Genomic DNA, 13786 nt, shown 5'->3' with positions numbered 1-13786 from the left:
TCTGTTCAACTAATCTAAAGGCAGGTCACTAATGTCTTTCTTGGGAAGGTACAGGTCAGGACAGGTGTTGGGGTGACCCCCATGAGGTTTCAGGGTTGAATGCCCCTCACACAGCAGATGATGGTCACTCTGCTCCTTTGATAGATATTTGGGTGAACTCAGGAATGTTTTCTGATCCTTCGGTACAACAGATAAATTGGGAAACACTCAGGTATCCCAGGGTTGGGTCCGGAGCTCAGGTCTCAGTCTTCCATCTCCTCCCGAGTCCCAAGAGCCAAGACTCACTCCTTTGTTCTATTTCCCACAAGCCTCTTTGCTCCTTCCAAATGTCACACTCCTGTCCTTCAAACTTGCTTACATTCGTCCCTTTCTGTGTCAAGCTTATTCCTACACCAGGCAATTAAACTTTATGATCCAAGCTTTGAAGACACTGAAATCTTGCTTAGTGAATTATTTACTATGAGAGAGAAGGAGCAATTTATAAATGAAACCATTTCTAACCCAGATTTAACATCATGACCCTCAAGTAATCAGCACTTGGAATTGAATTCTGTAGAGAATTTCCATTTATTGGGGCAAACTAGGCAATCTCTTCTAGAAGCTATGAAAATCCACACAAAAAGGCCTGATACCTGGTCTAAATTTGAAAAACATAGGCAGGAACCTGCAAAGAATCCATCGAATTTTCTTGATAGAAATGTGGAAAATGCCAAACATATTGACAGAGCAGAATTTGGTACATATAAGAAGGTAATTTGTAAAGGGTACTTGTATTCCAGTTAGGAATTATTTTAGACTCCAATGCCCAACATGGGAGAGTATGGGGTTAGAAGACCTTAGGAAAATAGCTGTTTGTGTGTAAATGGCTGATAAAGAGAAAAGATCTGAGGAGAAAGATGATTTGGGGCAAGAATTGAGAAATCAACTAAAGGAAGCAAATAAGAAACTTAAAGAAAAAGGGATTGAGGAAGTAAAAACTATGGCTACTCTGAGATCTTATAAGCCAAGACAAGATTATGCCACTAGACAGCAAAGATCAAGTAAGCCTAGGTGTTTCCTATGCCATAGGCCAGGCCATTTTTTAAGAGAATGCAGGTTTAGATCACAGTTAACAAACCAGAACAACAACACTAGATATGCAAATGGGGGATGGAAACAAAACAGGCCAACATACAAGAAGTATTCCCAGAATCAAAGGCAGGAACAGGGACAATGCTGTACTCATGCGTGTGGTCAATCATCGAGTCAGGCACCAGATTTATAAACTATGCAAGAGTTTATTAAAAAAATGGTGCTCATCCCAAATATTCCCAAATGGCAGGAAATGGATCTCAAAAGGGAGCAGGTCAATTATGAAGGGTTTACCCTGCCTGATGTAGGAATGAGAATCTCAATGGAAAGTGATATAGAAAATGGGAACAGTGACAACAATATATCAGTACAGGATAATATTGTAGAAAGTATGAAGGAAAATGATATAGTAGCAACAGTGGGAGAAACACTAACAATACAAGAAACAGAGGAAGAACAAAGAGAGGTCAAGATGGCATCATAAAGGCAGTGAAAGTTCAGACCTCTGAAAACCCTTCCTCACCGATTACAAACTAAATGCTCCTAGGGGACTGAAAATCAAACCTAACAACAAGACAGAGCCAAGGAACCCTCTTGCTGTATTCAACTTAAAAGGTACACCCCCCCAAAAGGGCAGGGAAGCTCAAGAACAAAGAAAGAATAGTGAGCATGTGAATAATAAATCTAAAGAAGAGAGTGATACTGTGAGCAATAATGTAAGCACAAGCTGTAGCAAGTTTTGGGAATGATACTAAGTCCTGGGAATGCAATGAAGTGAATGCAAATGAAGAGAGTAGCTAGGATTTTCAGAAGATGGATACTGATCAAATTATAGTAGCCCCAGTGATAAAAACTTTTTTACCTTCAAATGTAATAGAACTCCATGTTTCAATAACAGTAAGGAATGAAGTTTATGATGTACTTATTGACACTGGGGCTACAAGATCAGTATTGCATACTCCTTGTGAGGATTGCAGGGTGGTTGGTGCAATGGAATAGCTGCCACAGGAAAGTCAAAGAGAGTATCAAAATTGCAACCAAAAATGGTCTATTTGGGTCCCTTGTCTGTTGATCATGTGTTCCTTCTCATACCAGGTTGCCCAGCAAACCTTAAAGGGATTTGCTTTGTAGGCTGGGGGCAACAATCCACTGTAATCCCTCTGGGTAGATTTTGCTGCATCTCCCAGAGGATTCTTTGAAAGTCTTTCCATTGCTTATCTTAGATTCAGTGGACATAGAGGAGGAAATGATGTCTATCTTCGAAATTCCAAAAGAAATACCAGATAATCTTTGGGTTAAGTCTTCCTGTGATGTAGGGTTATTAAAATCAGCAACCCCAGTCAAAGTGGGGACGAAAGGGGGGTCTTCTCTTTGTATTCCCCAGTATATACTGAGTAAGGGGGCTGTTAATGGCATCTGCTGGATCATTGACTCCTTATAGGACCAAAGTGCCAACATTTTCTGAATACAGCACACCAATCCTTCCAATAAAGAAAGGCAGACTCGATGAGCAAGGCAGACAAATTTACAGATTTGTCCAGGATTTGCAAGCTCTCAAGGATCATATAATAAAAACCCAAGCCTCTGTCTTTTGCATACCTTCTCTCTTGCTTTTTCTCATTCAAATGTTATAGAATAGGGAAGATGTAGCTAGATAAAAGTTTACCTAGAAAATATCAGGGGCAAAGGGAAGGGGACAGATTAATCAATATGCAATTGATATTCAATAAAGTTCTTAGTATCTGAGCTCAAAATGAATCAATAATGTGAAGTGATAACTACACTAACTGGCATTAGGAGGAAAACAAGGAAAGTAAGAATGGTTTCTGTTCTTGAAAGTAAGAAAATCCCTTGTCCAGAACAAGGAAAGTGAAAATTGTTCTGTTCTTTATCCATGTTAGATCACACATGGAGTATTATATATTCACTTCACAATGCCATATTCAAGTAAGGACACCGAGAAACCAGAGGGTTCAAAGAAAGGCAAAGAGGAAGGTAAAGTACTAAAAGCCATGTCATAGGGGACTGAAATTAAAAAAAGGAAAAACTTAGAATGTTTGGCATGGAGAAACATATCTCCTTTCAAGTACTCAAAGGATTGTTGAATAGGATTGTCAGAGCAGTTTCAGCTTTCATACAACTAAACCACCATCTTGGCTCCAGGACTATTAAATAGAACAAACCTATGGTCACCTACATTTGTTCTACTCTGCTGGGAGGGAGAGGAAGAGATGTCAAGAGGAAATTGAAAAGCAGCAGATGAATTATATGTCACACCTTACACCCTCTGAATTCCCTCCTACATCTGGGTGTGTGCGAGTCTGTGATCCTGATACAACAAGCAGTATAAAATATATTACCAAGCCTCTCTCTCTAACATCTCCTGTCCCATCCAATATATGGTCTGTCAATTGGACCCTTGTAACATCTCACCCACACACATCCTTCTCTCTTCTGACACTGCCCTTATCCTAATGCATTATTGCTTCACACCTGAATTTCTGCAATAACCTCCTGACTGGTCTCCTTGCTTCATGTCTCTCCCCCCCACCCCCTCTAATCTTTCCATCACTCAGCTGTGAAAGGGATCTTCCTAAACCTCTGGCCCATCCTAATCAGTCAGCTCCAGAAGCTTCCTATCACCTCCAGCAACAAATATTCAGTCTTTTGTTTGGCTTTCAAAACCCCTCACAATTTGCCTTTCCACGTTGCCTCATCAGATCTTACACCTTATATTTATTTCCCTAACATACTCTAAGATCCAGTCTCTTTGCTGTTCCTCATGCATGACATTCCATCTCATGAGTCATAAATAGGAAATATTAAGGAAGTAGAGAAGATTGTCACCCATGTAGGGTGGGAACAGTCACAGAACACTTCACACAACAGGCAAAATATAAGCTGGTTATTAAAAGGAGAGGTAGAATGTAAGTTAGTGGAGAGGAAGAACATTCCAGGAAGATGTTAAGGACATAGACTGAACTATGGGGCAGGAAAGAATATATTCAAAACACATCACTGGGATCAACTTAGCCTAAGGAAAAGCCTAAGGAAAGAGAAGAAAATAAAGAAAACTATTCTAGAACTGGTTCAAATGCTCTGGGAAATAAAGTTATAGAACAAAAATACTTCATTCAATAATTACTAATCTTTCTTGCAATCAGTTAATTAAATGAGCTTTAGAAATCTTACCATGGTTTCAATGATAACAGTGAGGTTACCTAAGCCATCTGTAAGAGCTACACAACTTCCACCATTAAATAAATGGCCAACTGTTTTCAGGTACCGCCACCCTGGTTGAGCAAATTGAGTGGTATGAGCTGTGGAAAGGCAGAAAGAACAAGAACTCAAGGTTTGTTTCAAAAAACATAAAGAGCATCAAACCATCAATCACCTATCAAATCCACATCTCTTTTGGGGTAGCTAGGTTGCCCAATTGATAGAGCACTAAGCCAACAGTCAGGAGGACCTGGGTTCAAATCTGGCCTCAGACACCTTCCACCTGTGTGACCCTGTGCACATCCCCTAACTCCAATTACCTAGCCCTTGTTGACCTTCTGTCTCAGAAATGACACTAGGGCAGAAAGTAAGGGTTTTTAAAAAATCTTCTTCCATTTTGGTAAACAAAATTGATTAGCAATTTATCTCGGTTAGATTTTTGCCATGAATCCTTACTACTTTATCAATTGCTTACAATTGCTCCTCTCAAGACACTTCACCTAGCCAGTCCCAGATACATTCACTCCAGGGCCTGGATCTCTGGGAGAGAGGCCAACAGTCTATGTTTCAAAGCAAAAGAGCAAAGTCCAGTTTTGTATCCCTAGTGCCCAACAAAGTTATAGAGAAGGTGCTTAATAAAAAATAAAAAGCTTTAATTATTCTCTTTTTGGTTATAAGAAAAGTTAAACTCAAATTAGGAAAAGATATAGACAAGGATCACATTGCTATTAAGTATATCTGATTTAAGTCCAGGAAGGGCCGCCTGAACCAATCCCTTTCTTTTAAAGATAAGGAAACTAAGAACAATAAAAGTTAAGTGATTTGCCCAACATTACACAAGTGGTAATCTGTAGCAAAGACCCATTCTGAACCTGTCTTCTGCTGTGTTTTAACTGCACTCAGCCCCAATCTGAAGGTTGGAAAATGAGGGTAATGTATTTAGTGTGGACTGAGAAGGAGAGGGGTCTATAGAAAAGAGTAACCATGGTTGGAACACCTTCCCATGAATATTATGCGAAATTTGTATATCCATTAGAGAAGAGGCAGAAATTATTTTTGATGTCAAAGAATTGAAAAGACCTATCTTTAGAGAGAGGAGTGACCAACCAAGGGGCCCAGGAGGTAGCCAAAACCACTGAGAGGAGTGGTGGTACAAATGAGACAAAAGATGAAATACATGAGCACTCTCTCCCTCTTGAAAAGTATTAATGATTTCTGTGCAGATGAATTTCTATGTATGTTATTGTTCTGTTACTTATGGGTTGTTCAATTCTTCATGACTCCATTTGGAGTTTTCTGGACATTTGGCATTTTCTTGTCCAGCTCATTTAACAGAGAGGAAACTAAGACCAACAGGATTAAGTGACTCACCCAAGATCACACAGCTAGTCTGAGGCTGGATTTGAACTGAGGAAAATGAGTCTTCCTAATTTCAAGCTAGGTGCTCTATCCACTGTATCAGCCACAGGCCACATATGTATCCAGATTATATATATATATATATATATATATATATATATATATATATATATATATATATATATGTATGTATCCATGCCTATTCACTCTGACATCTCCATCCCAAAGTCCCATAAACATCACAAATTCATTGTGTTTACAATGATATTCATTATCTCTCTCCCCTAAGTCTATTCCTTCTTCAAACTTTCCTTTTTAGTGAATTAGATTCACAAATACATTCTTTTTATTGACTTCTTCAGAGATTATCTGGGTGTTAATTCAAAGTGGCAACCAAGTTTATAACCTTGGAATACTCTAGAATTTTTCCCTTTCAGGCACATGCCATCTCTCCTCATCCAATCAGGATGTCTAGCTCCATCCAGACACCACCATTTCCAGACATTTCAATTTACTCTTTCAACCATTCTATAAATCAATCAGCCAATCAATCTGGACCTACTTTCTGTTATCTTAACTCAGCTCTATCACCACCTCCAACCTTTTCAGAGACTGTTCCCTCTGCCTGGAATGTATTTTCTTCTCACTTATGCCCCTTAAATTTCTTACTTCCTTCAAGGATCAGCACAGGTGCCATCTTTTGAAAAAATTTTCCTGAACCCTTTGGTTGTTAATATTCTCTCCTGGAATTTATGCTACTTGTGTTTTTCTGTGTAAGAACTGTATATATAATATAAAATTCTTCAGTAAAAAGGTTATTTTTCATTTCTTCTTGGATCATTGTTGGTGCTTAAAGAAAATTTGTTGAATCTAATTATTAAGGGGTTTCCTCTCTAAGATCAAAGTAAAGTTACCACACTATGTTTCATAACTATTGCAATTTAATATGGAAATAATGAATTACAAAACTTTAACTTGTATAGTATTTAACTAGTTTTTAAAAACCCTAGTTCTGTTCACTTAAAATATAATGTCCAGAAATAAACTGGCCTTCAAATTAATCAGAGAATAAGATATAACTGATCTTACTAGATTATTCCTAGACCTTAATCTAATTTGTAGCTTAAAACTCAACTCCTGTTATTCTATAACTTCAAAGAATTTTATGTCATTCAACTAATGAGCTTTTCCATTTTCAACTTCAACATTGCTTCTACTGAGAACTTAGTTTTTATTAAGTTTTTCCTCCTTTATAAAAGGTGAACCATTTTGAATTAACACATAGATAATCTCTGGAGTCAAAAGAACATAGTTATGAACCTAAAAGAAAAACTTACTTTAATTTCAAACTGCTCTTAATGCTTTAAAAAAGGGATTCAAACAAAATGATATTAATGGTAACCAAATTTGGTGTGTATGTGGCCTTACTCATCCTATAGGAGGCTCAAAGGAGATTCAGTATGTAATTCTCAGAATAGTATTTGGCTTGTAACTCAATTCTCAAGACCCCTTAGTATTAGTATTCCTTAAAATAAAACTGACCCACCCCGCCCCATAAAATTTTTAGTCTTCCTGACCTACTTCCAAAAACCTTGAGAAGAAAAACCTGTAGCCTAAGAAAAATTCCAACTCTAGAAAGAGGAGCAAGATAAGCTATGGAGGAGAAAACAGGGAATTTCAACTGTATCTTTACTATCCCAAGCTGAAAATCCCAAGAGAGTTATAGACTTTTTGATCATGGAGGTCTTTAGGGGTACATAATAAGAAAAATCATGCACTCAAGATTAGAAACATCACAACCCCAACCCCCATCCATGGGATTAGACAGAGAAAAGGAGGAGAGTCTTGTGTTTGGACTATTATAAAAGACTGATTGTACATAGAAGGAGAGAGGATATTTTTGCCCTGAGCAAGCACCTTCTATGGGCAGAATTCTTTTTCCTTCCCTTCCCCTCCTCCCATTCCCCATCCTTCTCCGCTATCATCTGTTTTCTCCAAATAAAGACACTTTTTCTCTGCCAGAATCTAATCTAAGTCTCCTGTCTGCTCATTAGAGTGATTTCTCAGGGTGCAAGCTCCCCAAAATTCCACTCCACACAACAGGATTGCAACCCTAAGCTATGGCTTCCCACAAGGCAATTTTTTTTAAACCCTTACCTTTCATCTTAGAATCAATACTGTGTATTGGTTCCAAGACAGAAGAGCTGAAAGGGCTAGGCAATGGGAGTTAAGTGACTTGCCCAACTAGGATGTGTCTACAGCCAGATAAGAACCTAGACCCTCTAGTCTCTGGGCCTGGCTCTCAATCCACTGAGCCATCTGGCTGTCCCCCCTTCCCAGGACTACTTTAATTGACTGAAAATACTGTGCAGTCTTGAAACAAGTCTTGAAACTTACATATAAAGAAAAAGACATCTTTAATCGAGGGTCCTGTGAGCTCAGGGCATTATGCCTCAGAACACGGGTATCCACCAAGAAAACTGACCTCTGGCAACTTTAGCAGGAAAAAATTAATTCATTCTAGTCAGTTTCTCCTTCATGGTCCAATTAGTCCCAAATCTTCATGATGGGGATAATGGTATCTGAGCCACTTTTGGTAACCAGGAAAAGCCCAAGTTAGTTCTGTTTACAAGGTAATAAACAGAGTTTACAGGGTTCACAGTGTGAAGCCTCAAACAACCCAGTTAAAAGCAAATATGCCATGATGGTGGGAATACAATGACATTCCAAGAACTGCTTGGGGAGGGGAAGGGAAGGATTTTTCTTTAAATAACTGCCAGGATGGCCTTTAAAACAGAAAAAAAGAATATTACACATTGATATTAATAATCAAATGATACAATAATAAAAATAATTCTTCTCAAAAGCATTACATAAAAGCCTGAAAATGAAAGGTATTTAAGTTTATTCTAATTACATCTCATTGTATCTCTTTGAAAGAGAATTACTGGGAGTAATCTGATATATACCTGTAATCCAAATAGGAGCCTCTACAGCATAATGCCCACTCCAAGGCTCTTTAGCAGTCAGCAGCCCATCTCTCTCAAAGAGTAGTTGTGGATAATAGCTAGACACTAAGTTCCAAGCAATTGTGCTGAAAAAAATTGGTTTGGCAGATGAGAAAGACCAAAATGACTTTATGATACAATTTAAATGTGTAGAACCTTAAACTTTCCCAACCAAAATCCCAACCAAAGATTTGAAAACACTTATACAAACTTCTTTCCAAAAAAAGTTGGAAATTGTCAAAAAATCTAGGCAAAAATAATCTTCTTCCCTTACTTCTGATACTTCTCACTAGACAATAATTATATTTTGTTTTATATTTTCTACTTTTGAGCTTCTAAGTCTAGACAATCAAGAAAAGAATAAATCAAGCCCTGACTTATAGCATTAGGCAGTTTCCAAGTCATAAACAATCACAATGAACATTTTAACAATCAACTCTCCCAAACATTTGAGCTGATTCCAACACATCCCTATATATTATTTCAATGGACTGCTGTAAAAAGGTACTCACGAAGTCATTTGGCCATTCACATAATTCTGATTCAAGATGCGAGCCCAGAAGCCTCCACCGTCTTCATGATTAAAAATGCTGCAATCTTCAGTAGACCAGATTGCTTTGTTGGTCTTCAAAGCATCCTGTAGAGTATGGGTTCCAGGATAATGAACCCTAAGACAAAAAATGAGAGAAGATGAGCAAAGTCTTTCAGAAGTATTAAGAGCTATTCATTTCATAGCTATTTACATTTTTTTAGATATTTCAAAACAATGATGAAAATTTTGATTAAGAATTGTAAATAAGCATACACACATATATAGAACTAAAATGGCTTAACTAAAATAAGGTAAAATTTCAGCTATTCAGGACTCTTGGAGAAGGAGTCATTCCAGAGATTCAGAAAGCCAAATATTTCCTACAGCTGAGGCCTAATCCTTTAATAAAATGCCAAACTTCATTCCCCAAATGACAAATGATCAAGGGATGTGAATAGGCAATAATCATATGAAAAATGTTCTAAACCCCTCCTGATTAGAGAAATGCAAATCAAAACAATTCTGAGATACCTATACCTCACACTCAGCAGATTGGCAAATATGACAGTAAAGTAAAATAATAAATACTGGAGGTGATGTGGCAAATTTAGGACACTAATGCTTTGCTAGTGGAGCTGTGAATTGATGCAACCATTCTGGAAGGCAATTTGGAACTATGCCCAAAGGGCTTTTTTTTTTTTAAACCCTTACCTTCTTGGAGTCAATACTGTGTATTGGCTCCAAGGCAGAAGAGTGGTAAGGGCTAGGCAATGGGGGTCAAGTGACTTGCCCAGGGTCACACAGCTGGGAAGTGTCTGAGGCTAGATTTGAACCTAGGACCTCCCGTCTCTAGGCTTGGCTCTCAATCCACTGAGCCACCCAGCTGCCCCCTCCAAAGGGCTTTTTAAAAGCACAAGCCTTTTGATCCAGCAATACCACTACTAAGTCTGTATCCCAAAGAGATTTTTTTAAAATGGAGATTGACCTGTTTGCACAAAAATATTTACAGTTGCACTTTTTGTGGTAGAAAAGATTGGAAACTGAGGTTGTATCCCTCAAATGGGGAATGGCTGAACAAATTGTGGTATATGTTGGTGATGGAATACTATTATGTGATAAGAAATGATGAAATAGTAGATTTCTATAAGAACTGGAAGGACCTAAATTAACTGATGCAGAGTGAAATAAGTAGAACCAGGAGAATATTATATGCAATAACTGAAACATTCTGGGACAATCAAATGTAATAGACTGCTACCAATAACAATACAATGATCCAGTACAATTCTGAGGGACTTATGAAAAGACTGCTATCCATATCTAGGAAAAGAACTGTTGGAGTAGAAATGCAGAAGAAAACATATGATCCATCACTTGTGTATTTGGGTATATGATTATGGGGTTTTGGTTTTAAAAGATTATTCTAAAAATGAGCCATATGGAAATAGGTTTTGAGTGATAATTCATGCAAAACCTAATGAAATTGCTTTTCAACTATAGGAGAACAGAGAGAAGAGGGGAAGGAGACAACATGAGTCATGTAACCTTAGAAAACTTATGTGTGGGACAGCTGGGTGGCTCAGTGGATCGAGAACCAGGCCCAGAGAAGGGAGGTCGTGGGTTCAAATCTAGCCTCAGATACTTTCTACCTGTATGACCCTGGGCAAGTCACTTGACCCCCATTGTCTAGCCCTTACCATTCTTCTGCCTTAGAACCAATATGCAGTATTGATTCTAAGACAGAGGGTAAGGTTTAAAAAAAAAAGAAAGAAAGAAAAGATGTATAGATTTCTTATTGGAATAAAAGAAAGAAAATTAAAAATTAAAGGCCAAATTTTCATTTTGATTTTAATGGAAACTTTGTAAAAAAAGTACATAAAAGCAACATTGCTTTTAGGCTGCATGGACATTCACTTGAGACCTATTGTATCTATGAATCTAAGTTCATCCTATAGTTATATTTTAATTAATGCTGTGCTTTTATGAAATCAATTTACTTTAACAACTATTAATCAACTGTTACATGTAAGGGACCAGGCTACCACTGGTAACATAAGGCTAAAAAAAATGACATAGTCCCTAGAGTGTAATCTAAACAAAAAGCAAATTAAGATTAAATACGCTGGGAAATCTTGAGGGAGAGAAAAGGGAGAGGGGGATCAGGAAATACCTCAGAAGGAGAAGACATCTAAGCAGCATCTAGGAGGAAAGGTTTCAAGAGCAGAGATAAAAAAAAAAAGTCAGTTTCAAGAACTGGGGACAGTTGAGTCAGGAGTCAGAAGGAAAAAATAATCAAACAGTTTCTAGTCCAGATCTATCTAAAGGCTAGAAGAAGAGTTCTTAACTTGGGGTTCATGAGTTTGTGTTTTTTTTTTAATATTTTAATGCTACTTCAATATATTTATCTTTTACTTTAGGCATTTAAAACATTCTTTTTAGAAGGAGTCAGTTTGCTTTAGCAGAATGCCAGTGGGGCCCTACCACCTAAATTATTAAGGATCCCAGATCAGAGGGTATAAGTGGGAAGAAAGGTATAACCACTGCTATATTGGATTGCTAAGAGTCAAGTATTTGTGAGTCTGGACAATCCTGGATGGCAGGTACCATATCTTATTTAATTCTGCATTTCTACTCCCACCTAACACTAGATATCCCAAATAAGTAACTAGTAACAGAATGCCTGTTATTTCTTTGAAAGAGAAAAATAAGCTGGTTTCTCTTTCCCAGCACTTAGTACCTCTTAAGAGTTAGCACTTAAAGGTTATTTTTGTTGTTGTTTACCCAATGTTTCAAAGATGGACTAGCCTCTAGTTCACATTACATCTAAAGTAACTTAGAGATGAAATTATAATAACACTTTCATCTCCATTTAAATAACTTCTAGCTAAACCATATTCATCATTAACATGAATGTCCTTTTTTTAAAGGTTCAAGCTATTTTATAAAGCTCTTCAGCAGGTAAAAGGGTACTATAGAAATTTCCATTTTAATTGTAGTGTATGCAAAGTTTAAAAAGATTTTTAAATGCTAATTTTAACTACCCAAGTTAAGAAGTTTTCCAAGTCTATGGACTAAAGTGACTGTACCAATAAAGTATCATTTGTGATAAGGGTTCAAGTGTATTTAAACACGTGATGGCCTCTGCCAACAGAAAGACCTGAATCCATCATATCCAAAGCCAAAAGGAACAGTGGTCACCTGCCATGAGGTCTTCTAGCTGTAGTTATTCCCATCTCTTCTACTCCCATTATGGGATTCAGATCCACAGTGGGCAATGAAAGTGAGGTCAGGAGTGCTAGAAGGACCCTAAGCTTTGCTATTCACTCATCCAGAGGCCCAGTCAAAACTATTCTTCACCTACACTCCCAGGTACCCAATGCTCAGAATAATAAAGCCATTTGTTACTAACAGCACTTGTCCATAGCAACAACAGTGCACTTGGCCATCCCAAGGTCTCAGAAGATGGGGGTTCCAATCAAGTTGTGCTTCCCCCATCTCATGACTGGTGAAAACTCCCTCTTCTTGCTCCCTCCTTATCTCTGTGACTGAGTCAACAACATTCTCCCACCATGTCTTAATAGGCCCTTCCCCTTCATATTCCTCTTCCTCTTCTCTTTCTATCTACCAGGCCCTCTGAAACTCCTATTCTATTATTAACAAATCTCCACTCTTCCTAGATCTTTCTGGCTTCTGGCTCTCTGGTACTTCCAGAAGACACTTGATTCAGGGCCACCTTGTCTCATACTCCCCCATACAGATGCCACTCACCTTCTTTAATAGCCCTCCAGACTTTCTCACTGAATACCCCAGAAGTCTATATTACTCCATCCAAAACCTTGCCATATCTTGTGACTTTCAGGTCATTCTCATTCCTTTCTCAAGACGTTCACTATCTCATTCATGGCCATTTCCATCCTAAACCTGCCTTCACACTTGAGAACTTAAACACATACACACTAACAGATGTCCTCTTAAATGTCCTAGACTCCCAGCAAATCAACACCTTCAACTTCTACTGCAACTTGACCACCTCTACACAGGCAGAGTTACTTCTTAGAGCCTCTCATCCCATATCATCCACTGGCCTGCTTTAGCCATGACTCATCTACTCAGACTATCACTTCCACCCCCTCCCTCTAGGTCAGAGGTCCTCAAACTAGTGGGCCACATGCGGCCCCCTGAGGCCATTTATCCGGCCCCCACCACACTTCCGGAAGGGGCACCTCTTTCATTGGTGGTCAGTGAGAGAAGCACAGTATGTGATGGTGCCACAAAGCACGTTGTCACTCAAGTACAGTACCACTTCCGGTGACATAATCCTTTGTGTGGTACCTTGTTCTGAGAGTAACTGAATGAGAATGAGGTGCCCACAAAGGATTATGTTGTTGCACAATGGAAGACATCAGCATGGTGAGCAGCGATCTGGGGGAGGGGATTCCGCACTGTGTGTACTGCTGCCCCATATAGTGGTGGCAGTGATGGGCCTGTGCAAGGTGTGACAGACCCATCATAGCCAGCGCTGCAGCCTCTGCTATCCCAGACAGCGGTATATAGATTTATTCTTAGTTTTTCTTTGTTTTTTTTTTATAGTCTGACC

General features: G+C 38.4%; 1 protein-coding gene across 1 annotated transcript in view; it reads right to left on the bottom strand.

Moving 5' to 3' along the window:
• The window catches only part of LOC100019541 (galactocerebrosidase-like), a 101069-nt gene that overhangs the window by 43724 nt on the left and 43559 nt on the right, over nt 1-13786 (bottom strand). Inside the window, exons 8-10 of the mRNA XM_007472678.3 lie at nt 9170-9325; nt 8619-8743; nt 4264-4391 (exon numbers count right to left, since the gene is read on the bottom strand). Of these exons, the coding sequence (XP_007472740.1) occupies nt 4264-4391; nt 8619-8743; nt 9170-9325 (409 nt within the window). The remainder of the gene's footprint in view (nt 1-4263; nt 4392-8618; nt 8744-9169; nt 9326-13786) is intronic.

The sequence above is a fragment of the Monodelphis domestica genome, chromosome 1 (assembly GCF_027887165.1).
Source record: "Monodelphis domestica isolate mMonDom1 chromosome 1, mMonDom1.pri, whole genome shotgun sequence".
Lineage (NCBI taxonomy): Eukaryota > Metazoa > Chordata > Mammalia > Didelphimorphia > Didelphidae > Monodelphis > Monodelphis domestica.
This window is presented reverse-complemented; position numbering and strand designations above follow the sequence as displayed.